This window comes from Miscanthus floridulus, chromosome 18 (genome assembly GCF_019320115.1).
Source record: "Miscanthus floridulus cultivar M001 chromosome 18, ASM1932011v1, whole genome shotgun sequence".
Lineage (NCBI taxonomy): Eukaryota > Viridiplantae > Streptophyta > Magnoliopsida > Poales > Poaceae > Miscanthus > Miscanthus floridulus.
In genome coordinates this window covers 14,120,071-14,146,643 of record NC_089597.1, presented here as the reverse complement: position 1 = coordinate 14,146,643, position 26,573 = coordinate 14,120,071, and the positions used below count along the sequence as shown (strand labels likewise).

The window sequence follows — 26,573 nt, the reverse complement described above, 5'->3', positions numbered from 1 at the left end:
ATAAAAAAAAAATTATCGAGTGCCGTCGGGGGCACTCGGCAAAGTGGGCTTTGCCGAGTGCCGGCCTAGGGGGCACTCGGCAAAGTTGATTTTCAAAAATAAAAAAAAATTGCCGAGTGCCTGGCGCTGGCACTCGGCAAAATAAGTTTTAAAAAATTAAAAAAAATTTTTGTCGAGTGCCGGCCCAGGGGGCACTCGGCAAAGTTGATTTTCAAAAATAAAAAAAAATTTGCCGAGTGCCTCGCGCTGGCACTCGGCAAAATAAGTTTTAAAAAATTAAAAAACAAATTTACCGAGTGCCCAAGGCTTACACTCGGCAAAATATGTTTTTAAAAAATAAAAAAAAAATTTGCCGAGTGCCTTGGTCTGGCACTCAGCAAAATAAGTTTTAAAAAAAAAAATTTGCCGAGTGCCAGCCATTAGGCGCTCGGCAAAATCTGACGGCAGGTGGCCGCCGTCACGGGCCGGCTACCTTTTGCCGAGTGGGACTTTTGCCGAGTGCCGCGGCACTCGGCAAAGCCAGTTTTGCCGAGAGCCAAGCTTTACCGAGTGCCTGGCACTCGGCAATGCCACCTTTGCCGAGTGCTTTATTTTGCCGAGTGCGGCACTCGGCAAAATATTGCTTTGTCGAGTGCCCCGATAAATAGCACTCGGCAAAGTCTCAGGCACTCGGCAAAGTACAGTTTTCCAGTAGTGTCTCCCTGTAAGGAACGGTGTTCAGGAATAAGACCAGAAAGCTCTAATGCGGAGTCATTCATCTTGGTGAAGATAATGGTTCAGCCTCCACCGAAGCAAAGAAAAAAATAGTGAAGTCAATGAAAATTAATAATAATATTTAAGGAAGCGAAGACCATTTGTGGTTAGTACATACTGGCTATAGCATCTGGGATAACTTGAGCCCTTGTTGCCTTGTCACAAGGGATTACGTAGGGGTTGCTTGCTGTTGCGGTGGTGCGCTCCTCTATGAGGAGGCGAGAAGCAGCTTCAACATGTGCCTCGGGCACAACCTCAACACACACTGCATAGCTCCCAGCTCGGATCTGCTAAGCCTTTTCTTTATCCTGTAGAAATGCAATTAGCATGAACTTACCTGCAAACCCCAAAAATCACATGAAAATGGAGTCATGGATAATTACCAAATTCCGGTAATGGTTTGGCATCCAAAGAAATAAATGATTCTTCAGAAAACATACACACCTACAGTTGCAAATGTATATTAGCATAAATACATAATATTCCATTCAAGAGGATACACCTTTCTTGAACAGAGATGTCGTTTCACTCTTAAACTGGTGCATTTTCAGCAGCATGGCCCTTGTCCAGCTTGACCTCGAAACCAATTACTGTCTCAGTCTGTACAGCTACTCTTTTCCATTCACTACATCATCGTTTGTGAGGTCCATATCTTCCACTTACCCCTCTTCAAGATCATGTACCTAGCAGATGGATTCTGATCCAATTACTACCAAAAACACAAGCTTCCCCTTCTGCTTGAAGTTCAGAAGCTAGAGGCTCCACCACATTCGCATCAGACTCGCAAGGTGCCTCAAGGTTGATGAGTTCGTCTAATGACATTTTTTCACTGGGCAATTAGCATTCACATTCCTGAACAATATATACTTGTAATGAGAAATTAATTGTGTCAATCCAAATCAAAATACACTACCGGAGACTGTGTATTTACCGAGTGCCCCGACAATTACCGAGTGTCAAAAGTCGGGGCACTCGGAAAAAAGTACTTACCGAGTGCCAACACTCGGAAAACATAAACACCCGGTAGTCAACCGCTTTACCGAGTCAGCACACTCGGTATATTCAGACACTCGGTAAAACTACAAGTTTACCGACGGGGTGCACTCGGTAAAAACGGTCACTCGGTATTAACGTGCCACGTCACCTAGGACAGCAACCGTGCCCAGACGGCGTCAAGGCATGACATGTTTACCGAGTGTTATGATCATACACTCGGCAAACATGAAAATTTTACCGAGTGTTGGGCCAATACACTCGGTAAACACTATCTTTTACCGAGTGTATTGGCCCAACACTCGGTAAAATTCAACCAAATTTCTTGTTTTTCCCTTCATTCTTTTTCCTCTATCCACATATGATATTTAGTACTCCATTCCAAAATATGGTGTTTATTTCGATTTATTTACTATATTTCACAAAATTTTCATTCTTTATGAAAATTAGGAACATATCGTGTGAATTTAATTGTAATAATTAAAATCGAACTCGATAAATCACAAGATTGGAAGAATTAACATTGAAGCATACATCTATGTTATAGAAAAAATTTCATAACGTTTTGGAAGTATTTTTACATTCGTCGCTGCCGAACCGGTACATCTCCCAAAGAGACGCTAAACATTCACAATGACGAGTAGGATTTCTATTAAGAGTGAAATTCAACATTATGATTTGAACTTGGAATTTTTTAGATAGTAAATAGATGACATGAAATAGTTCATGTGGAAGTTTGGTGAATTTTAGGATTAAATTGGCATTTTTTCTTTTTTGTTTTGCATGAAATAATGGATATTTTTACCGAGTGTGACCTCAAACACTCGGTAAAAGGTTAGCCACGGCCCACCTGTCTGCCACAGTGGGCTGCCATGCTTATGTTTACCGAGTGCCGTAGATCTGGGCACTCGGTAAACATGTACCAGGCCCACATGTCTTTGGGCTGCGGTGCTTGAGTTTACCGAGTGCCGTACATCTAGGCACTCGGTAAACAGAAGCATTCAACAAGCCGTTTCTCCCTCAAATCGTTCACAGACACACACACACCGCACACGCCTCCCCACCGCCGCGGCCGCCTCCTCCCCTCCACCACCGCCGCCACCGGGCGGTCCCCCACAGCCGCCGCCACCGGAGAGACGGAGAGAGAGAGAGAGACGGAGAGAGAGACAGCGGCACCGGCGCACCGGACGACGATCCCCTCCGCCGACGCCGCCCCGTGCTCCCTCCTTCGCTCCCGTTCCCGTGAGGTGGGGTGGGGTGGGCCCCAGCAGCAGCGGCGACGGCGAGCACTCTCTCCCCTCCCCCACCGCCGCCACCGGGCGGTCCCCCACAGCCGCCGCCACCGGGGGAGGGCGGTCACCCGCCGCCACCGCGGGACTGCCGCCGCCGCGGCCGCCTCCTCCCCTCCAAGCTCCGGACCTGCTCATCTGCTGACTGAAGCATTGCTCTCAAACGCTCGGTAATTTCCTTGCAATCGTACAATAGACCCCTTGCTTTTGATAAAACTTGGCCCATTGCTTTGATTCTATCCAAAGCACTGCAAATTAGAGAAGAGATAAATCAGTAGAGAAAGAGAAAATCTTCAGTGGTTGATGGATGCTGTTATCTTGTTCAGTGCTGTTGCCCAATTGAATAGTCGCTTCACAAAACAAACTTCATGTTCAGATCCTCTCAACTGTAGGATTTCTATTTCTTGAAGGTTAATCAATGAAAGTTTCTCGATTTTCTAGTTTGATTGTTGAGCACAAACACAACCCGGTGGGCATGAAGTTTTACCCTGACAAGCAACATATTAGCATCATAAGTTTAACATATAACACCGTATGGAATAAAAGGAGAGGAACCTTAAAATTACCAGAATCCCTAAATACTTAGGCCCCATTTGAACCATTTGGATTCTGAGAATCCACATAGAAAAATTCCCAAAATCCTAGTATCTCATCAAACAGTCTTGATTTTAGAGGGATTTTCACTCATAGATATTTAAAATACTCAAATCCAATAAAACTGTTGTGATTCTTTTTATCTGGATTCTCAGAATCCGATGGGATTCAAACAACACCTTAGAGATGTGTCATCAAGACATCAACATCTGTGAAAAAATTCTTCTACTGAACACTCATCTTTTCTTGACATACATGGAGTGTGATCATGTTGTCAATAAGTTAACCGAAAAGCCTTGCGACCAAATCTTGCTAGGCATTTTGCTCCCATTTCTGAATTGAGGATCTCCAGCATGGAGTAGAGTTGTTAGAGCATGTGCTACAGCTGTGCTGTGCAATGTGCATCTGCATCTGAGCCGAGACTGCTTTGCGCCTTTGACTCCAAAGTCCAATGTCCAATGTCCAAAGGGGGCCAACTGGCCATAGTAGTATTAGTATTTAGGAGTACTCCATTTATAGTATATATAGTAATATAAATCCGGCATGCATCAGCAAAAGGAATTGGAGCAGCAAAGAGCCTGCGTTTTTTTTTTTGACATCCATCACTATACACAGTAAGTACATGCATACGTACTCCTCCGACTGGTAGTAACCAAAAGGTTGACCACTGTTAGTCTGTTACAGTACCATCCGTGTTTACCTTGTCCAACCGAAATCATGAGACAGATAGGCACTCACGGATTGAGAAATGAGATAGGCAAGCAGCAGCAGCTTCCGGGCGGTACTGTCGGAGATCCCCTCCCCTACCCGGATGTTGACGTGACGGGTCCAGGGTCCCGGGTCCGTCCGATCAAATGCGTGTTGGTCCGTGAACATGGCTCCAAATGCAAGTGCAATTCAGATTTCAGGGACGTCCATAGTCAGCGAGGCTAAAGTTTACCTCAGGGCATAAGGTTATCAAATGAAAGTGAGGAAAGCTTTGACAGAAGACATACCAAAATCTTACCTTTTCCTAACTTTTATTGTGATATCATGATTGAGCCTGCCCTGCTAAAATTCAATGAACTTGCAGTACAATATACCATATATTTCAAACAGACCGACTAACTAAAAAAGACGCTTATTTCCAGCACAGGTACTAGAAAAGAAGTGCTTTGATAATGAGATACATATACCATATGTTTACCACGGTTAAACTTTGAAACTAACAGTATGAAACCAGCACCTAGAGCAAATAACAACTCATCAGTCTATGGCATGGCAGGAAACGCAAGAGCATATTTCTTTACATTATTTATTTCCATGGCAGCTTCGTACTACCTGTAGTACCAAAAAAGTAGCATATCTTTACAGCTAAAAAGACGCAAAGGGGATTGTCAACCTGCTGATGCTCTACCTCAATCTTCGATAAATCTTGTTAGTGATGTTTGTGGCTACAAAAAAATTGGTTCCATGTATTCCTCCATCTACAAGTGACATAGCGGCCTTTCAACCTTAGGTAAAATCTCATCATCCAATCTAGCAAACATCTTCTATGTGAATCGACCAAGAACATGAATGTCTCTTTATCATCTCATATGGTTTTTCTCTAGCACTACTACTCTATTGCTCTAAACTGCAATATCGTCTATATGTTAGGATGGATGACCGTCAGTGGATGTACACGGGCTATCAGAAGAGGGGTCAATACACAAATGAATGGATTGAGAAGGCCAATGATTTCATGACGAAGGCATTTGCAAACGGACAGCGACATGCCTGGTGTCCCTGTAGGAAGTGTAAGAACAAGGCAATGAAAACATATGAGGAGATGACTAAAGATCTTGTCAACAATGGATTTGTAGAGAACTATACCCGGTGGACCATGCATGGTGAATGCCATCGTGCGAGAGAAGAGGTCGTGAGACAACGGATCGAGGAATTTGATTTTGAAGCCGGGGTGGCAGAAATGTTAAATGACCATGACATGGCTTTCGATGAAGGAAGTGCAGAGCAGGAGCCAGAGCAAACTGCAAAGGCGTTTTACGCCATGTTGGATGCGGCACAACAACCCCTTCACGGGCGCACCAATGTTTCTAAACTGGATGCCATTGCACGTCTAATGGCTGTGAAGTCCTAGTTTAGCTGGAGTAGAGAATCCTTCGATCAACTGTTGACAGTAGTTGGCACCCTACTTCCGGATGATCACGTTCTGCCAAAGAACACGTATGAGTCAAATAAAATCCTTCGTGCACTCAAGATGTCGTACGAGCAGATACATGCTTGTCCGAACGGATGCATCTTATTCAGGGGAGAACATGCTGACGATAAGTACTGTCCGAAGTGTAAGGCATCTAGGTACATTGAGTTAGAATCTGGTGATGGTCGGAAGACGCAAACAAAAGTCGGCGCAAAGATCCTGAGGTACCTTCCTTTCATACCGAGGATCCAACGGCTTTTCATGAGCGAGGAATCCGCAAAACAGATGACGTGGCACAAAACTGGACGCCGATACACTGACAAGATGATACATCCGTCCGATGGTGAATCATGGAAAAGCTTCGATCGGAAGCATACCGACAAAGCTGATGAGGCTCGTAATGTACGCATTGCACTGGCAACTGATGGGTTCAATCCTTATGGAATGGGTTCTTCACCATACACATGTTGGCCCGTATTCGTCATCCCTCTCAACCTCCCACCTGGCGTCGCCTTTCAACGGCAAAATATTTTCTTGTCACTTATAATTCCAGGACACCCGGGGGCTAATATGAGTGTGTACATGGAGCCTTTGATAGACGATTTGGTCCGTGCATGGGACGAAGGGGTAGTGACATACGACCGATTCACAAAGACAAACTTCAGAATGCATATTTGGTACCATTATTCCATGCATGACTTCCTGGCTTATGGGTTATTTTGTGGCTGGTGTGTTCACACGAAGATGCCATGCCCGATATGCAAGTCAGCTGTGGAGTTCTTTCGGTTGGAGAAGGGGGGCAAGTTTTCTTCGTTTGACAAACATCGACAATTCCTCCCTCTTGACCACCCATTCAGGAGAGACAAGAAGAACTTTCGAAAAGGTGTCACAGTGGAAGACTCTGCACCGGAAATGATGACAGGTGCCCAGGTTCTTGAGATGTTAGATGGTCTTGTGGTCGACAATGAAAAGGGGGGCTTCGTGGGATATGGAAAAGAGCATGCCTGGACACACAAGTCGTGCTTGTGGAAGCTTCCTTACTTTAAGGACCTCCTTCTTCCACATAACATTGATGTAATGCACACTGAAAAGAATTTCGTCGAGGCGGTCCTTCACACAATCATGGACTGGGAAAAGTCAAAGGACAATGTCAAGGCTAGATTGGATCAAGCAACGCTGTGCGATAGACCAAAGCTAAACATGTTGCCTCCCTTACGCGGGAAGTCATGGAAGAAGCCTAAGGCCGACTTCGTCCTAACGAGGGCCCAAAAGAAAGAAGTTCTTCAATGGTTCCAATCGTTGATGTTCCCTGACGGGTATGCAGCGAATTGGAGGAGGGGTGTGAACTTAAGTACCATGCGAATCACAGGGCTGAAGAGTCATGATTACCACATATGGATTGAGCGCCTTCTTCCGGTGATGGTTCATGGCTATTTCCCTGATCACATCTGGCGAGTGATGGCAGAGTTGAGCATGTTCTTCCGCAAGCTATGTGCTAAGGAGATATCTCGGACCAAGATTGAAGAAATGGAAAGAATGGCCCCGGTGTTGCTCTGCAAGTTGGAGAAGATCTTTCCCCCCGGCTTCTTCAATCCGATGCAACATTTGCTCTTGCACCTACCATATGAGGCAAAAATGGGGGGCCCTGTGCATGCCCGTTGGTGCTATCCAATTGAGCGATGCCTAAAGGTTCTTAGAACAAAATGCAAAAATAAATGCAAAATTGAAGCTTCCTGTGCAGAGGCATCCATTGTGGAGGAGGTGTCATACTTCACAACAAGATACTATGCCGACAACCTTCCTAACGTGCATAATCCACCCCCTCGTTACAATGCTGCCGATAATCAGTCGACCCTCAGCCTTTTCCGAGGGCAACTCGGAAGTGCAAGTGAACCTACCTTGAAGATGTTGAGCCTAGAAGAGTGGCGCTCTATCCAGCTGTATGTGTTGCGGAACCTTGAAGAGGTTGGCCCGTACATTGCGTAAGTTTTACACAAACTTGTTTCTTTTCTTGTCAGTATTTCGCATGCACCCATCCAACCCTCTTGTTAACGGCCGTTACAGCAAATTTGTTCTCCTCTACCATCGTCCATCACGGAGGGAACCCACCGAAGCGGAAGTTGAAACCCTTCTAAGACATGGCGCGGGAGAACGAAATCCCACTTTTATTTGTTGGTTCAAGGAGGAGGTACTGTTCAATTTCATTTGTTGTTTGTACTTAACTCTCAACTTGACAAATATATAACGAATCATCCTACTTGAACTAGCAGGCCAAAACTGACATGTCTATGAGTGCTGAGTTGAGGCAAGTTGCCAATGGATTTGAATTTAGGGTCAAGTCATTCTCTGTGTACGATGTCAATGGATATCGCTTTCACACAACTCGGCATGAGCAGAGTCGGCCGAATCGAAGAACCACAAATACCGGTGTTTTCACGCCAGGCACAGATGGGTTGGACTACTATGGAATAATTGAAGAAATATACAAACTCAAGTTTCCTGGTTGTGTACCTCTTCATCCTATCATATTCAAATGCCATTGGTTTGATCCCAAAAAAGTGATAAAGACCCCTGAGCTTGGGTTAGTCGAAGTTCTAAAGTCATCCGTCTTGTTAGGAGACGACATGTACATTGTGGCCCAACAGGCCACGCAAGTTTATTATCTCTCATATCCGTGCCAAACCAAAGACCGTCTTAAGGCGTATGATGTTGTGTACAAGGTATCGCCACATGGTAAAGTACTCGTCCCAAACGATGATGATTATAACATCGATGCAAACACATATGACGGAGAGTTCTTTCAAGAAGAAGGATTAGAAGGGAGTTTTGAGATTGTCTTAGATGTAGATCTCGCAATGGAAGTAGACAATGATACGATCATTGTTGACGGGGATGATGGAGAGGATGTTCACAACGCGAAGGACTTGTTATTACTTGAGCAACACCATTCAGGCAGTGTCGCTAGTGATGAGACTTTGAGAGACGATCATAATTACGTCGACAATAGCAATGATGAGATTTTTGGCCCACCTATCGATGATCTTGATGATTATTTCTAGTACATGTAAGATCTGTAGTACTTATGGCAATTTTATACATGTATGATACATTTACTTATTTTGCATCTCTTTTATACATGTATGATATATTTACTTATTTTGCATCTCTTTTATACATGTATGATACATTTACTTATTTTGCATCTCTTTTATACATGTATGATACATTTACTTTTGTATATGCGTACTGATAGTTTATTCCTTTTGTTGCAGGTGATTGATGGTGGGCGGTGGAATCAGGAAGCTTAGGTCGGTTATGACCTTACTGGCTGGTGGCGAGGGGTCCAGCTAGGGTGGAGGAGGAGGGCGTGCACAGACTAAGGGTGGAGGGCGTGCCCAGGGAGGAGGAGGACGACGACGACGAGGGCGTGCCCAGGGAGGTGGAGCCCAGGATGGAGGAGGAGCCTAGGGTGGAGGAGGAGGACGGCGACGACGAGGGCGTCGAGAGCCGACACCTCCTCCACAGGACGACGACCACGAGTTCGTAGCGGCCACGGAGGAGAATGAGGAGGAGGAGGAGACCAGGGAGGAGATAGCGGAGGTGGTGGAGGAGGCACGGAGGGAGGATGCTTCCGAGCGGGTTGAGCGCGAGGAGGATGCCGACTTGGTGGCAGAGGAAAATGGGGTGCCTACGGTTTGGCTGCGAGGGTCGTCGCGCCTCCCAGACTTACCCATACAGAGACGGCTAGTGATTCGACCATCCGGAACTAAGTAAGTAATTTTTGCATGTTAACACTAATTCATAGGTTTTTAAGTTATAACAGAAACTAATATTCAATCTCAATAACTTTGTGCAGGGATTGGGAAATGGTGATCCCAGGGAGTCACTCTCGCCGAGTAAACAGGATCCTGGGTCTTCTGTGCAGGGCAAACTACCCCGGGATGGTGAGGATCGATGGTGTTGTGCAGCCCGCCATGAAGTGGTCCCACTGGCACGCCGCCAGCGATCAGACTGATTGAGCTGGCAGGTGTTATAACAGCAAGGCCGACCGGGTGATGAAAGAGCTGTGGGTACGTGTTCATCGCACTATGCTGATAATAACATCACATTAATTGTATATTACTGACTGTATTTGCTTGTAGGATTACTACACCTTGGCAGAGGGAGTACGTAGGGAGGACGCGGATGACGTGGTGAACAGAGTCTGTGTTCACCGAGTGCAGGACCTCTTCTACGAGACAAAGCTCCTGTGCAGAAGAATTTACCATGCCCGCAGAGGAAACAGAGTCACCAGAGCACAGGCAGTGCACCTGCCCCTAACTAAGGAGCAATACTTGACGGTAAACATGAGATTACATCGTCTGTGATTAATTGCACTGAAATTGATATATGATTTGTCATGTGCTCGTGTACGTGCAGGTGCCTCCTGCTTGGTGTGCGGGGATGGACAACTGCTGGGAGGCCATTGTGGACACGTGGTTGAGTGAGGAGTACGAGCAATATCACGCCGTACGCTCACGTTGCCGTGCGATGATGCAGGGTTCCTCGCACAAACAAGGGCCCACTACCCTCAAGGAATATGCAGCCAGATATGTACGCGGATTTCATTTTGTTGTTGCTACGCTAACTTCTGAATGAATAATATCTTATTGTTGTGCTTCTTCCTGCAGACGCGGTTCCACCCCGGCCAGGAGTGCGCCTCGTTCAAGGCATATGCCTTGGCACACAAGGGCAAGGCAAAGGACCCCGACCTCGTCTACAACCCGGAGGACCCGCCCGAGGCATACAGTAACCTGAGCATGCACAGTCGCCTCAGCGAGTACACGGCAATGGCGAGAGAGATCCATGGGCCAGAATTTGATCCGAGCACCGCTGACCTCGAGGGTGACATCGTCATGAGGTTGGGACTAGGTAAGCCACACGGGAGGTACTATATGATCAGCAGCACCATAGACACGGCCAACACTCAGACACTCGCCCAGATTAGAGCCCGGAGCACGAGTTCGAGCCCGGCCATACGCCCACGCTCACAGCCCTAGGTGGTAGCACTCCAGGTTAGTTCTGTTGCATTCGTTGTCCATTCATTTTCTACCCGTTCTTTATTTGCATTCTAACTATGTGATAAATAATTGTAGGCCCAGATTGAAGCCCTGCAGGAGTCACAGCAAGCCTCACAGAGCCAGTTTCAGGCCCTCCAGCTATCGCACCAGGCCGAGTTGGCACAGGAGAGGGCGCGAGTGCAGGCCCAGCTTGAGGCCTTCCAGCAGTCGCAGAAGGCCTGGTACGAGTACATGGCCAGCTTTTCTCAGAGCATGGGCCAGCCTCCACCGCCTCCGCCGCCGCCGATGATACCGTTGGTGCCTCCACCTCTGCGCGACGGCACTCCTGTGAGTCACTCTTCATCTTGAAAGGCTTTTTCAGTTCAGATTGTGCTACAGTCAACACTATCATGTTAGAACCTAGAAGAGAGTAGGATACATACATGTATAAGTTAGATTATTAGTAATATTGTTCAGACCTTGAAAGGCATCATGTTAGGTTCTACATGAGTACATAGGTGTTTGCCCAATTCATGTTCAGTCTACTCGACCATGTGTGACGATATCTTGCACATAGAGGAGAACTAAACAGCAACTAACTTGATATGTGTTATCTATTATATGCCTATATATTGATGTCACTGTTAACTGGTCTTTCGAAGGAATATTTGAATTTGGCATACTACCTTATGATTAATTGACAAATATGTTTATTTTCTTTTGCTCCCTCATTCCAGGGACCTTCTACAGCTGGATCGAACAACGATCAAGACTTGGACTTGTCTCCGTTTCTCGGTAGGGCTCCGACCATGTGACAGGACCATGTTTCACTTGTTTGTATGTTGAACTTAGAAGTGGGTTGAACTTTGTGGACTTTGGACATGTTGATGGTGTTTGTGGACTTTGCATTGTGCTTGTGACATTTGTTGTAGCTATATGTTGGTTATAATGAGTGGATGTGACATTTGTGGACATATATGTGATATATATTGTCTATCTGTTGGTAACTGTGATATTCTGTTATAATTGTTGTTAATTGTGGCTGGATATGCACTGAAACAAACAAAAAAAATACTGTGGACAAGTTTTACCAAGTGTAACACTCGGTAATGGTCATGTTTACCGAGTGTTACACTCGGTAAAACAGAGAACAGAACCAAATTGGTTCTGATTCTGTTAATTTTGCCGAGTGTGCCATTTTTTACCGAGTGCCACGACCCCACTCGGATATATGTGCCATTTTTTACCGAGTGGAACACTCGGTAAATGAGTTACATGTTTACCGAGTGTTACCGGTACACTCGGTAAACTATATTAGGGAAAAAATATTTGCGGAATTATTTTAATCAGGAAAATGGTTATCTGTTTACCGAGTGCTATGTCTAACACTCGGTAAATGACGCCATTAACGGCAAGCTTGGGGACTGACGACCGTCACGTCGTAGTTGTTTACCGAGTGCCGGCGTAGCACTCGGTAAAATTTATTCTCCGAGTGCCCCGTTAGTTGACACTCGGTAAACTAACTTTACCGAGTCGTTGTTTACCGAGTCATGTTTACCGAGTGTGGCACTCGGTAAAAAATTTACCGAGTGTTTATCCATATTTGCCGAGTGTTTATCACACTCGGTAATTAATCAGTATCCCGTAGTGATAGCTTACGTTAGGGTCTGGGTCTAGTGGTTTGGGTCTAAAACCATAGATAGCTTAATGGGTGCTCAGATTCGTACAGCGGTATGGGAAGAGAAGAGACTCAGTTTCGTACAGCAGGAAGGGAAGAGAAGAGATGGCATACCTTGTGGGTGCTCACCGCTAGGGAAGGGGCGGATGAGGACTTGATGTGGGGAGTCACCGGTGAGGACGCACCACCTCGAGGGTGAGGGCGAGGGCAGGGTGAAGACTGCAGGGGAGAGGGATCGACGGCAACCCGAGGTGGAGGAAGGGTGTCTCCCATGCCACCGCCGGCCTGGTTGGAGGCCGCGAGCATGCATAGCAGGGGCCGGGGGAGTCCGGCGGCAGCCAGGTTGGGCTTGGGGTCGCGCCGTTGGCGTGGCGGCCCGTGGCTGGAAGGGGAGTTGGGAATCACCCTGTTCGCCTCTCGTCAACACCACGAACGCGGATGGGTCGCGAGGGAAAGAGCGGAGTCGTGGTCACCGTCGCGAGGCGCTGATGTCGCGCGGATGGGTTTCCATCCACGACCCCGATGATCCATGCGCGACGGGAACGGAGGCGCGATCGGTTCTTTCCTTGTTGCGGGATGCGGGAGATTGCTGGTGATTGCGCGGCTTAGACCCGGGATCGCACGGGGAGAGGCAGACCCAAAATAAATGTCGCACCAAAAAGTGTCAACGCTTTATTTTTTTAGTTGTAGTGTGTGTGTATGTATATATATATATATATATATATATATATATATATATATATATATATATATATATATATATATATATATTTCAGCGTTAGGCTGACCTCCTTCGGCGCTCGATAGAAGCGCGTTGTATGTTTCCTTAAACTCTTCTACTTTATACAATGATACGCAAATCTTTTGCGTATTCGAGAAAAAAAACTCAGAGTGGAGAGCATTCCTCTGATGTTTGTAGAATTTTGTTTAAAGTGTCCAATTCCATTGCGAAGGGATTAGCGGAGATGGCAGGTCATCCGTGTATTGCGAGCATCTTAGATTATTTGATTTTGGAAGGAGAGGTAGCAGCAGACCTTCTCGAGCCACACAAGTTCAATAACGCATTCAAGGGGGTCTGTTTGCTAGCATAAAGAGCATTGGAGAGATAGCGGGTCTCCCTGGCAAGCATAGACACCGAGAGATGATGCTGTGTTCAGAATGGAGGAGATCCAATCGCCTCCATTTCCTGCTAAATCCTAGTGCAGAGAGAACATCTAGGAGGAAAGGCCAGCTGGTGAAGTCCAACGCCTTGGAAATGCCCAGCTTGATGGAAAGGACGGTTGTTTTTTCTTCTGTATAATATTTGTATCACTCTTTGAGCATAGATGAAGACATGATGTTGTTATGGATGCATCTTTTCTTGATGAATGCATGCATTAGCTGTAATCTATATTTTTGCTTCAATAATGAGCACTAGCACTAGCACAAGCGGCGGGCCATAGTGGCTCTAGTCCCCCTGAAGCTGTCTGCGTTGCCCTTCATCTCATTTGACATGGCATAAAAAGTTCACATTGATCCTACGCTTAAACCTGTTGCTCACTATCCTTCCCGGTTGCACCTGGACCCTGAAAGCCTCTCAATCCTAATCATAATATGTAAATTAGTCTACAATTGCAGGCTGAACAACCAACTCATGCTTGACGTAGTAAATGGAAAGAACAGTCTTGGTGGTGTGGCCATGACGTGTGCATGCTTTGGATGCCACAGGCTTGTGAGTGTGGTTGAGATAGTTGGGATGCAATCTCATATCATGGTCAGGTCATTGGGTGGATATCTGTTGATGCTGGTAAAAATGGAAGCACCGGCATTTAATGTGGTTCACAAGGAACGTACTGCCTTGGTTGTTTGTATGTATATACTCACTCCATCCATTTTTAACTGTTATTCTCGCTTCCCAAGAAATAACTTCGACTAAATTTATAAAAAATATTAATATTTATGATACATAATTAATATCATTAGATAGTTCATCGATTCTATTTTCATAATAAATTTACTTGGAGATTATATATACAAATATTGCTAATATTTTCTACAAATCTAGTCAAACTACCGGCACGCAAACCAACGGAGACAGATATTTAGAGACAGAATGCCCAACTGATTGGATCAGCTCAAGAACTTAAAAATCTGTGTTTTTATTATATACTGCCATGCTGGGACAACTTAGAAATTTGCGTTTTTATACATACTCGGACAGTTTCTAACTTAGAAATTTGTGTTTTTATTACATAGTGTCCGTTGTCGACAACAGGTGGTAATAATGGTGGGATATGTGATATCAAAGATGGTGTCATGAGCTAGTTCACTAATCAATGCACACTAGAGACCAAAGAAAATGGTCATTGTTTTTTATGTATTGCCACGTGGAAAGAAGATATATGCGCATGCTATCATGCTCTCGCGTCTACAATATTGTTATGTAAATCTCCTACTTCCAAATTGGCTACTATATATTTTTCACTTTGTCTATTGGTTCTCTCCAATTGAATTCAACACTGAAGGTGTCCGATGTGTAATTTCACATCAACGTGAAGGGAAACAGTACCGATTACGCAAGAAAAATTCTTATATTCTGGTTTCAATAAAAAAAAAGAGCTCAGAAATGAGAAAGAGTTTGTCCTGCTTTGGCAGGTTTTACACAAGTGCTCTCCTGTATCTCTAGTATGGGCTTCGAGAACATGTGGCCTTCCAAAAATGTTGTTAAGAGCATCTCTAGCACGCTCTCTTTGTGTCATTCCCAACTGCCATCGGTAGCTCGATGACTAGACCACATTTCTTTCCTCAACCAGTGACCAATATGGGTCCCAATGCCACTTCATCAACCCTTTCACCCACTAATCCGCCCATCGGTGTGGCACCACCACCCTGGCTACACTCATCAATCAAAGCCTCGCCAGACCACCATAGCTGTACACATCTCTTGAAGGTATCCCAGACCACCGCTGAGGAATAGAGGTCTGTATCGTGCATTGCCACAGGAGGCAAATAGTGGTGGATGTTCCGAAACAATGTAATGCACTGATTCACAATGGCTTCAGGAAATGAGGTATATGCCATGCAACAATTGTTCAAATATAGGGGGCACTTGAAGTGTCTAATCACCTTCATTGAACGGGTCCATGTCACCTCTCTTGTGATCATGTTTCATATGAACAAACTCTTATCCTGTCCACAATTGTCGAGCCCATATCTATATATATCTCTTATAAAATAATCCCTACTACAAGTCTATCTAAACATGCAAGCCACCCATATCATCCTCACTAACTATCCATATATATCATCTACTAACGATAGCCATGTCATCCCACTAACTTCCAACCTCTTAATTGAAAGCTATATATATCATCTCCACTTACTTTCATTCCAAATCGAAATCCCACAGCAATGCGTGGGGTATATCTTCTAGTTTATTAATATAGGGATAACTGCTAATTCAGAAATGACGCCCAACCACCTTAACGCTCGTGCGCCCGTCCACCCCGATGCCCGACAGCCGCGACTCGGTGGCCCGCCTCCACGACGCCCCACGCCCTAGTGGCTACGCCTCGGCGGCCATGCCCGATGATCCACGCACCTATGGCATCATCCGTCATCCCTACTCGTGCCTGGCGTGGCAAATCTGACATCCACGCATGGGTGGGTCCACGAGCACAGGTGGAGCGCTAGAAGCTACTAGTTTCAGCTCTATTCTAACACCAAACCTATATGAGAGTAGGATTTGAGGAGTTCTATATGGGTGGATCTATTTTGTTTTACCTCATTTGCCACAAAATGACCCCAAATAGCTTTAGGAGTTCGTGGAGGAGATGTGCTAAACGGGGCCTTTGTTTTATAATAACAAAAAGTAAAATATTAAGTTGTTTCACTTTTTCAAAAAAGAGTACGGATCATGTTATCATGCAAAAAGAAAGTTACAACCATCACATTTGGATACCATGCCCAAAAGAAAAAGTTACAACTACCATGGCTGATGAAACATCCAATGAAAAATGTTATAACTATCACGTTTGGAAGATAGATGATATCTATGCAGATTGGATGGTCATCAATGAGCTACAGTACTACAGTAGACATTGCTTCCCTCTTGAAGGAGATCAACTATTTATAAGCACTGCAAAACCAAGACTTAATCTCTAGGACTAGTTCCTGATGCCTTCTAATCCTACAAACAGCAGTAAACCAAGCAGATGCCATGTGAGTTTTGTCCCGACTGCACGACATGTATTTTTTTCTTTTGCTGCCTCCTTCAACTAAAGGAATATATTGGCAGGCTGCATGGAATGGACCAGCTGAGTATTGCTCATGTGGATATGGATCTGTCACTGCATCGCCATTGCGTTATATATTGGGCATCTGTGAGCAGGTTGTCTCTCTCCAGACAACTGCACCAATCGATGGCATTGAAGCTGAAATTAATTAGTTCAAATTGAAACCTGGGTCCAGCTGAACTTAATTATGAATGGATGGGACGACATGCACATGCAAGTGTCCTCTGATTGTGGAAGATGCATTTCTCAGTCTGACTATTTTATATGTGTGGACCCAAGTTTTACTTAAGACTAGGGCCTCTAAGAAACTGAGAATGTTTCTTGATCTGAACCAATAAGCCGAGAAAATATGATTGCAAAGTATTGGTCCTCTTCGTTGTGAAGAACCTGTAGATGAGTACATCCATGAATCCATCATCCAATTGAATAGAACTCATACATACCAGTTCAGACCTGAAGAGGGGCCGGATGGAGGGAGCAGAGTAGCAGGCAGGGCGAGCACCGAAGAGGGACGGCAAGGCGGGCATTGTCGGCCGCAGCAAGGGGCAGGGGTGGACCTGGGCCCTGGCCGCTGTCTGCTAGCGGCTGGCTGCCTGGGGCCTCGGCAGTGGTGGCTGGCGCGGGCCGCATGGCGGCCACGGCGACGGTGGGCGGTGGCCGCCTAAGGCCTCGGTGGTGGCGGTGTGGCCTGGCGGCTAGCCGTCTGGGGCACTAGCGCTTCCTGTTCGGTCAGGCGAGTGGGAGACGAACCACGCGGAGCCGTGGACGGGTGCAGGGTTAGTGGCGCAGTCTCGGTCGCTCACGAGTCAGAGGACTGCCCTAATCTTCGTGATGGGCTTCATTTGTGGCCTTATTGGCCTAAAAGTTATATGGGCTATAGAGTGTCAGTTGCCCAATAACTAGGGCTTGGGCCCTAGGGGCTTGGGTCGTAGATCCGCCAGTGCATTTTGACATATGCTTGTATGATGACTTAACACATAACTTATTGAATTGCTAAAAAAAAACATAACTTATTGAAAGCTGGACCATACTAGTGGCACACAACAGCTAATTGTATAGGACGCACGTAAGAGATTATGCATTGGAGGATTTTATCTTCTTTTTTTGCTTCGTTTCAGCCATGGATAGTGTCGCGGGGTCAGAACAGCGGCAAGCATTGTTGTTCGAGTCGGTGTCAGAGTACGTGTTTCCAATGACTTGGGTGGACTCAAGAACACAATAATCACAGAGGGGACGCAACGGTTTATCCTGGTTCGGGCCGATCGGTGCTCTAAGTCCAGCAGCTGATGATCCTTATATAGAAGAGCACCCAAAATCAGGGGGTTACTATAGAGTGTAGAGAGATTTGGTAGGGGGTTATCTCGATGCTAATCCTAAGATTGCCTCGCCACCGGTGGAGTCTTCCCCTCGTCGAAGAGGAGAAAGACAATGGGATGCGGTGGAGGAGCTCTCGGTGCCCCTCCTCTCGGGTGCCTCTGCCCTCGGTGCTAAGCAGAAGCGGATCGAATGTGGAGTCGAATGATCTATCTCGGATCCTCCTCCCCCCTAAGGTTTGACATTATCCCTTATATACCGAGATAGGTCGGGTACATGGCGGTTTGGGGCGAAGTGTCTACGGTCTACATGCATCGGAGTCTAGGAGGGTCTTGCAATGGTGCTCTGTGGACCGTCGCGGTGTCGTGGAACCGAAGAAGCCATGGGCATCGTCCGGCTGCTCTGTTTTGATACTCTGCGTGTCAGGCTGTGTCGGCTTGGACCAGCCTCCCCCAGGTGGACCTTCTAGAGCCTTCTTGGTGGCGAAGGAGGTTGGCTCCAGGGGTGGATGTGTGGGCCCGAGAGCCGCCCAGCCCCTAGAGGCCGAGGGGACATGTCTTCTTATGTCACGCCCCATGTGTGACCCTGTTGTGGGAGTGGCCGGCAAGGCCGCGCTCGGAGCGCGGTGCTTGGGAGCCCCGAGCCTCGATGGCCCAGGGCTTGTCTTCTTGCACCCGACCCTTGGCTGGCGTCGTAGACCGGGCGGGAGCCAAGGGCCAAGCACGGGCGCGTCGTCGAGCGGGAGCCTGAGGCTCGGGCGAGCCCCCAAGCCCTTAGCGGGGGCTACGACGTGCCTAGACTCGATCGGGTCTCTTCGGTCAGGAACCATATACCCTGAGGCTTAACATACCCATATGTTAGGATCTCATCAGGAACCCTAGAGCCCTTCATGGCCTCACTTAGCCTGGTTTGTGATGGCGGCGAAGGGATGAATTCGATCATCTGGTGACCGAGCTGGCCATGGTGGGGACGGCTTCCGCTGACGAGAGTGTGATGCTGTTGACGGTAGTTACCATCCATCATGAATCGTCAACATAACTTGAATAAATGCATAAAAATGATCACCAACATAGACTTAGGGCTTTAAACTGATAATTTCCACGAGTTTTAGTGAATCTGTGTTTTCAGCAGGGTTTATCCAAAAAACCATCAAGCGGGATCAAAACGTCAAATAAAATCACGCTTGTCCACAGTGAAAACAACTCCAGAAGGTTCTAGAGGACACCAGAAGCCACGCCACTGAAGCAGACCTACAGAGGGTGACATGTGGGGCCGACCGACCCCACCTACAGGCCGGTCGCCCTCCTGGCCCCACCTGGCAGCCTCCACTTCGACGTCGGTTCCTCCACCGCCTTTTAGATTGCATCTACGCCGTTTATTCAAGTCGGTTTGATCCAAAGGTCCAGAATTGACGCTCCGACCTATATATTCTAGCCCCTACCCCCTCCTTTAGGGAGATCTGCCATAAGTCAAGAGTAGACTAGAAATTAGGGTTTCCAGAGAGAAGAGAATAGAGCTCTAATTCTTCAAAGTTCTAGTATAGGCTAGCTAGCAAGGTTTAAGTAGAGTTTGGGCTATTGCTCAGGATTTCAGATTCGTCGTCTGGAGGACGGTATATCCATTGTATCCCTCTTTATTTATGACTTTGTGCTACTTCAATATTATGTTGCTATTTATTATGTTCCTAGTTTGCTCTAGTTATATGCTTGATATAGTTATGATTGATGATGAATATATGCATATGTTTGCAAAACGCTTAGCTCAATACTCGAGTGAGTTAAGTGGTCGACATTATGTAAGCGTGGTGCTTAAATATTTTTTACCTATGGATGCATTCTACACTCTAGGTCATGTGGTAGATTGTGGATGTGATACTCCTGTTGATCCTTTGTAGTCCACTCCCCGTTTGTAGAGCAAGTAGAATCCAGTTGCGAAGGGAGACAAGCTCTGTTCTCGATCTTCTTTAGTAATGTTCCTTATGCATAGATACAAAGTTAATTATGCTATAGATGAGAGTGTACATACTTGGGTGTACAAAAGACTTATTAAATAAGGATTGACTTAGGAATCTTTTGCTCTTAACTAATCTCCTGCCTAGCCATACTATATTTATGAGTATCTATTTCTATCTCTAGAATACTATCAATGCCTTACACATCATTTATTTATCATTTGACTTACCCCTGCTATAGCATGAGAGTTAATGATCCTATCATAAGTATGCATATTTGTCAGTATCTCTTGCCACCCCATCGCTTCTCCCTGTGGATAAAATATAAATAACAATACCTAGTATACTCCCGGGTGAAATGCTACAATGGTATATCTTCTGTGTGCTTGCGGATACTTACTATATATATTTTCTCAATTACAAAGTGACATGATTAAATACCAACAACGGATTTATGGTATCAATGCTAGGGATGACAACTTAGTAAAGAAGTGATGCTAAGAAATGCCAATAGATGCCCTACGTGGGGCCCTTCTCCTGGTTTGACGGGGACGTTCGGCTATCGAGGTCGAGCGATAGAGGTGCTGACCCCTTCTGGCCCTATGTCATGTAGATCTATGGCCCGAGCGAGGGTTCGGTGAACTCGTTTGGTAGTTACCGACTCTAGGCTCAGGAGCACCCCTCCTTTCTATTGGAGCCTACCGTGGGTTGGGTTATCGAGAGCGTATGGGCTCTGGCTCAGGGCCACCTGATCACCTGGCATGCCACGCCCTTCTGGGGCTTCAGTAGCAGGCCTCGACTCTCTTGAGCTGGCCTTCTGGGGCCGACCCTCTACGGCAATAGGTCGGGTTGCGAGGAGCGTGCCGAGCTCAAGCTAGGGACCCTCGTTGGTTTCACCGCTCAGTGGTTCCCGGCCCAACTTAGTAGGGTTAGTTAGTTTTGGGGGTGCACCACCTGAGCGCCCGTCGACCGGGGGGTCGGGCTACTTTGTCTGGGGAGTCGGCGCAGCCCCCAAGGCCGCCATGGGGCCTCCTTGTCAGCGAGTGTGGCAGCTTCTGGCACTATTAGCCTAAACGACCGTTTAGCCCCTTTAAACACCATGTAAACGCTACATAGTGATATGCTGTCTCCGTTTAATCATCCCTTTATCCCATTAAATTAGCCGTTTAGCCCGTTTAATGGACTGTTTTGCCTAAATAATGGCTAAACGGCTGGTGACCAACTATTCACCGTTTAGCGTTTAGGAAAACATTGGCTTCTGGGTGTGTCCCTTCCGCTGACGCCTTGAGCAGGCGGTTTGATGGTGTTGGGTCGCCATGCGTGGCGGAGGAGTTATGGCGTGCACTCCCGCGCTGTCCCACTTCGTCTGTGAGATGGGATGTTAGGCCACGTGGAGTAGATCTGGCGGAGGTGGAGCCGCGGCACTTGGTGCGCGCAGATCCGGGCCATTGATGGCGGCCGGTGGGCTCGAGGAGAGTTGAATCCCCTCAAGCCCCGTGAGGAGGCATGTGTGGAGTGGGCAGCATGCTAGGTGGAAAGTGGAGCGGGGACTTAACTCGTTGTCAATGCCCTCCTGACTCCGCCTTTACTGTGTGGCCACCATCACACACCCACTCTGGGGCCTGATGCGGGGATCGAAGGGGAGCCTGGCTTGTTCCCCGTGTCTCTTTAGCCATTGATGGCTGATTAGAGGGCTCGGAGCCGCTCGCAGCGCATCGATTGGGGCTATAAAGAGGGGCCCCGGGGACACGGTGCCTTTTATCCCTCCTCCGGCTCCTTCTCTTCTTCCTCTCAGATCCAACTCCTGGCGTCCATGGCAATGATGAAGTGTGAGGCTTCCCTCCGAGTGAGCCTGGCTCCCCCCGCCGGGCGATCGCTCCCACGAGGGTGGAAGGATTCCATCGAAGGAGGGGCGACGACACAATGGTAGACGCATCTATCGCGTTCCCCTCTATTGACGGTATTTAACAACCATTATAAACTGTTAATATAATATGCACAAGGGCATAAATATGGTCACCAACAAAGGTCTAGGGGTTTAAACTAATAAATTCCACGAGTTTTAGTGAATTAGTATTTTCTACAGGGTTTAACCAGAAAACCCTCAAGGTAGACCTACATGTCAGATTTAATTGCGCTTATCCATCGCGAAACGGACACTAGTAGGTTCTAGAGGACACCACGCTGAGGCAGAGAGGTAGAGGCTGCCAGGTGGGGCCGACCGGCCTCACCTATAGGGCGCTCGGCCCCTAGGCCCATCTATCAGTCTTGGTGTTGCAATGTCGGTTTTCTACCGCCTCCCAGGTTGCATCTACGCCTTTCCTTAAGTCGGTTTAATCCAAGGGCTCATGTTGGATGCTTTGGCCTATATATTCCAGCCCCTGCCACACCCTAAGGCATCAAGTCATTTGAGAAGACAGATACCCTAATCATCCTCAGAGCTCCATCAATTCTAGGGCATAGCTAGTTAGGTTAGATCTAAAGGGAGGCAAGCAGGCTTCGCTTGGATTCCCGATCATTTCAAGAGCATGGTTTATTTTTATATGCTTGCTTCAATTGTTATGACAGTATTAGTATTCATGCTTTTTGTTATAATATTCTTTATATACTTAGTATAGCTACTTTTGCATTATATTTATGCATAAGTTCATATAGTGCTCGCTCCAAAGTACACGGGGTGAGTGGTCGACATTGTGTAAGCATGGTGCTTATATGTTGTTTACCTGTGGATACACCCTATATTTTGGGCCATGTGGTAGATCACAGATGTGATACTCCCATTGAGTCCTTTGTAGTCCACTCCCCGAATATAGGTATACAAGTAGGATCTAGTTATGAAGGAAGACATGCTCTTTTCTTAATCTTCCTTAGTAATATCCCTTATGTGTAGATATAAAGATGATCTTTGCCATGATTAATAGGTGTAATTGCACTAATCAATGTATGCTTTGACTTGTAATTAAAAATAACTTAGGAATTATTCCTCTAATATTCTACCTGAGCATGCTAATGCCATAGAAAGGAGTACTCTGAGTGATTAATCATTATTGATGATCAATACTTATCATACATATATCTTATCCTATGACTTACCCCTATTATGAGTAGAATATTGGTTATGGTTTACTTCTCCATCAATAGTATAAGTTATCAATACTTGTCCATGCTAGACCTTCCCTGTGGTAAAATATAAATAACGATACCTGGAATACTCTCGGGTGAAGTGCTACAATGGTATAATTATCTGTGCGCTTGCAGATTCCTTTTCATTCATACATCTTTATATTCTTTCTAGTCACATAAAATAATAAAGAACTACTTAGTATGATTCTAGTAGTGATGCTGGGCAGTACCAACAAGCATCTCTGGCACCATCACTAGGGATGACAACCTAGTAAAGTAATATTAGGAGATGTAGGTAATTAATAGGTGGCTACTAAAACAAGTGACAAGTTAATAAATACCAACACCCTTCCCTAGAGGGCGAAAGGATTTCAGTGACGTCGCTCGAATCCTTCCTTCCTCTGATGGGGAGGGGGAACCGCGACATGTCAGTTGCTGCCCCTCCCACCCCGGCGAAGGCGGATGCTCGGGCGGGTCACCAGCCTGAGCCATACCTGCCGCAAGGCCCCAACCCAAAGGTCGGGTGCGCCCTGCGGTCTCTGTCGCCAGATAGGCGGCAGCAGATCGTGGTTTTTGCCACCGTATATTGTAATCAGGTTGTTCCCAATTAATGAAATGAAATTACTTTCGTTTGTAATCTCATTGCTCACAAGTCATGCTCGGAGACTTAGGCCCCTCGTTGGGATGGTTTGTTACGATGATGGCTTCGGTGGCCAAGATCGCCGCACTCGTGCTACTAATGGGTTAGTCCGTGAGAACCCTCGGTTTACAGTCATTCCCTGCCCAGGTCATGTCCCCTAGAGGGGAGATCCTTGGCTTCCTGACCGAACCACTTGTATAGTTCCTGAGCCCGTCTGTTGGTGCTCGGGGACTCGTTGCCTCCCTCGTTGGGTCACCACGAGCGGCTCTAGGTTTGTACTCGGACATTGCACGATGGTCGGCCGGCTTCGCTTCTGAGCATCCAACTAAAGCCTCTGGTGCCCGACCATGGGCGTCCCTCACACTTTAGGTTCCTCGAGCAGCCTTGAAGCCTCTTAGGCTAGCCTTAGAACCCTTAGCAATGCCCTTCTTGGGGGCCCCAATACCATCATGCGGCTAGGAGACACGATCCGACGAAGGATCGAGAAGCACAGAGATAGTGGTAAATGAATGAAATGGACACAAGAGAAGGGAAAGAGGACATAGCTGGTAACACGGCGGCCGATGCCATTCCGTTAGAGCCTTGCCGACCTTTTCGCCTGTTCCTCCTGCTCCATTCGTCCGGTCCTTGGCTCGCCCGGGGGCCTTCTACTGCGATCCTCCTTAAAAGGGGGCAACCGATGGTTAGCTTAGTCAATCCTTTGATGTGGCCGAGCCACTGCTAGAGTCACTCGCGTTGAAGGCGACAATAATGAGGGCAAGTGAAGTAATAAGGTTGGGAGGATGGGACTTATCTTGGTTTTTGTTGTTGGAGAGGTGGGCCTACGAAGGAGGTCGGCAGGTGGGCGCTAGCTCAAGAGTTAGGGATTTTGGGTAGATGGCTTAGCGGTAGCCTTCCCTCATGGGGAAAGGTCGAAACTCACCTCAATCGGATCAACCCCTTCTAGGGCCAAGCGCCTAGATGGAGGGGCCAGCCGAGCCATCGCTGCCGCCAGGAGTCGTGATCACCTCGCCGGGTGGTTGGGCCCTTCTCATGTCGCGGTCGAGGCCATCGAGAGCACAGGGGACGACAAGCATGGCTGCTTGGGCGACGCAGACCTGCTCGCAATATTAGGCTTGTTCAAAGCTACCTTTGACGGTGATGACTCCCTTGGGGTCGGGCATCTTTAGCTTTAGATAGGTGTAGTTGGGGACAGCCATGAACTTGGCGAAGCATGGCTGGCCCAGGAGAGCGTGGTAGACACTGGGGAAGTCGACCACCTCAAAGGTGAGTGGCTCCTTGTGGAAGTTGTCTGGCTGGCTAAAGGTGACGTTGAGAAGGATGCACCCGAGGGGCACAGCTTCCTTCCCCGGGATGATCCCATAGCCGGACGCCTTGCTAGGGTGCAAGCTGCTCCGCGGGATGCCCATCCTATCCAGGGTGCTGGCGTAGAGTATGTTGAGACCACTACCACCGTCCATCAGCACCTTGGTGAGGCACATGGTGCCCATGATCGGGCTGACCTCGAGCGGGTAGCATCCTAGGTGGGGGACACGATCTGGGTGACCCCCCTAGTTGAAGGTGATGGCTATCTGGGACCACTAGAGTCACGTTGGGGCAACAAGGGTGCGGATGGCGTTCACCTCTTGCTCGGTGATGCGGCGCTACCGGCGGGACTCGTACGCCCGGGAGCCCCCGAAGATCATGAGACAGCGATCGACCTCGGGGAACTCGACGTCATCCTCCGGGGCGGCGTCCGCTAGTCCATCGGCATTTGGGGCTAGCTTCTAGGCATTGCCCTGCTGGCCGAGGGTGCCACAAATGTAGCCCCTAATGTGGCATAGTCCTGGAGGAGGTGCTTAGCCTGCCCTACATGGAAGGGGCAGGGGGCTTCGAGCGCCTTCTCGAGATGCTCGGGACGTGCGGCGCGCCCACAGGGTTAAGTCCTGGCAGCGCGGTTGGCTACTACCACCATCTCCTCCCCATGGCGCTTTTTGGTCCTTGTTCCTCTTATCGCGGCGACGCTAGGACGATGCAGGGTCATCACTGCCGTCCCTACCGCTGAGGTGGGCGGCAGCTTTGGCCTTGCCGCTGAAGTTGGCCTGGACTGCCTCCTCGCCAGTGGCGTACTGGGTGGTGACGTCCAGGAGTTCCTATGTTGTGCGCGGGGTCTCACGACCGAGCGCATGGAAGAGCGCCTCATGGGTCGTGCCGTAGATGAAGGCGTTGATCATGTCGGCGTCGGTGATGTTGAGGAGCTCATTGCGCTTCTTGGAGAAGCGCTGGATGTACTCCCGGAGGCTCTCGTCGGCCCTCTGCTGCAGTTGCAGAGGTCCTAGGAGTTATCGGGTCAGGTGTACATACCCTGGAAGTGACCAACGAAGACGGAGCGCAGGTTGCCCAAGCAGAGGATGCTGCCAGGCTCAAGCTACTCAAGCCAAGCTCTAGTTGAGCTCGACAGAAGCAGGGGAAGGTACTGGACGGAGATGTCGTCATCCGACCCCCGGGCCCTCATGGCGAGGCGGTAGTCCTTGAACCAATGGTCTTGGTTGGTCTTGCCGTCGTACTTGGAGATGTGCATCGGTGGCTAGAATCGCCTGAGGTAAGGTGCCACTCGGATCGCTGCCCCAAATGCCTAGAGGCCGAAGTGATCCAGGGAGGAGCCCTCGCCCCTCTGCTCAGGAGTACGGGACTACGCATGAGCGTGGTGCCTAGCCTCGATGGTGTCACGGGACATCGCGGTTGTCACTGATCCAGTGGCACGTAG

General features: G+C 47.6%; 2 protein-coding genes and 1 long non-coding RNA gene across 3 annotated transcripts; 1 reads left to right on the top strand and 2 right to left on the bottom strand.

Moving 5' to 3' along the window:
- Positions 1-696: 696 nt before the first annotated feature.
- On the bottom strand, positions 697-1,533 carry LOC136520454 (uncharacterized). Its single transcript, XR_010775245.1, has 3 exons — positions 1,198-1,533; positions 872-1,090; positions 697-781 (listed from the first exon to the last, which is right to left on the bottom strand). It is a non-coding gene; the product is annotated as an uncharacterized lncRNA (long non-coding RNA).
- An 8,579-nt stretch (positions 1,534-10,112) lies between these two features.
- On the top strand, positions 10,113-14,337 carry LOC136523323 (uncharacterized). The gene is made up of 5 exons (XM_066517041.1): positions 10,113-10,148; positions 10,228-10,401; positions 10,479-10,708; positions 14,143-14,236; positions 14,284-14,337. The coding sequence occupies exons 2-5, from the start codon at positions 10,252-10,254 to the stop codon at positions 14,335-14,337; spliced, it is 528 nt and encodes a 175-aa protein (XP_066373138.1). The 5' UTR covers positions 10,113-10,148; positions 10,228-10,251.
- A 10,599-nt stretch (positions 14,338-24,936) lies between these two features.
- On the bottom strand, positions 24,937-25,317 carry LOC136523322 (uncharacterized). Its single transcript, XM_066517040.1, has one exon. It carries the CDS (start codon positions 25,315-25,317, stop codon positions 24,937-24,939), a length of 381 nt encoding a protein of 126 aa, XP_066373137.1.
- Positions 25,318-26,573: the final 1,256 nt, after the last annotated feature.

Excerpts from the sequence above, each read along its gene's own strand:
- LOC136523323 (XM_066517041.1), top strand. The coding sequence starts at position 10,252 with ATGGACAACTGCTGGGAGGCCATTGTGGACACGTGGTTGAGTGAGGAG. Across the intron at positions 10,402-10,478 it reads AGGAATATGCAGCCAGATAT|ACGCGGTTCCACCCCGGCCA; the intron begins GTACGCGGATTT and ends TTCTTCCTGCAG. Across the intron at positions 14,237-14,283 it reads GCTTTGGATGCCACAGGCTT|GTCATTGGGTGGATATCTGT; the intron begins GTGAGTGTGGTT and ends TATCATGGTCAG.
- LOC136523322 (XM_066517040.1), bottom strand. The coding sequence starts at position 25,317 with ATGGGCACCATGTGCCTCACCAAGGTGCTGATGGACGGTGGTAGTGGT.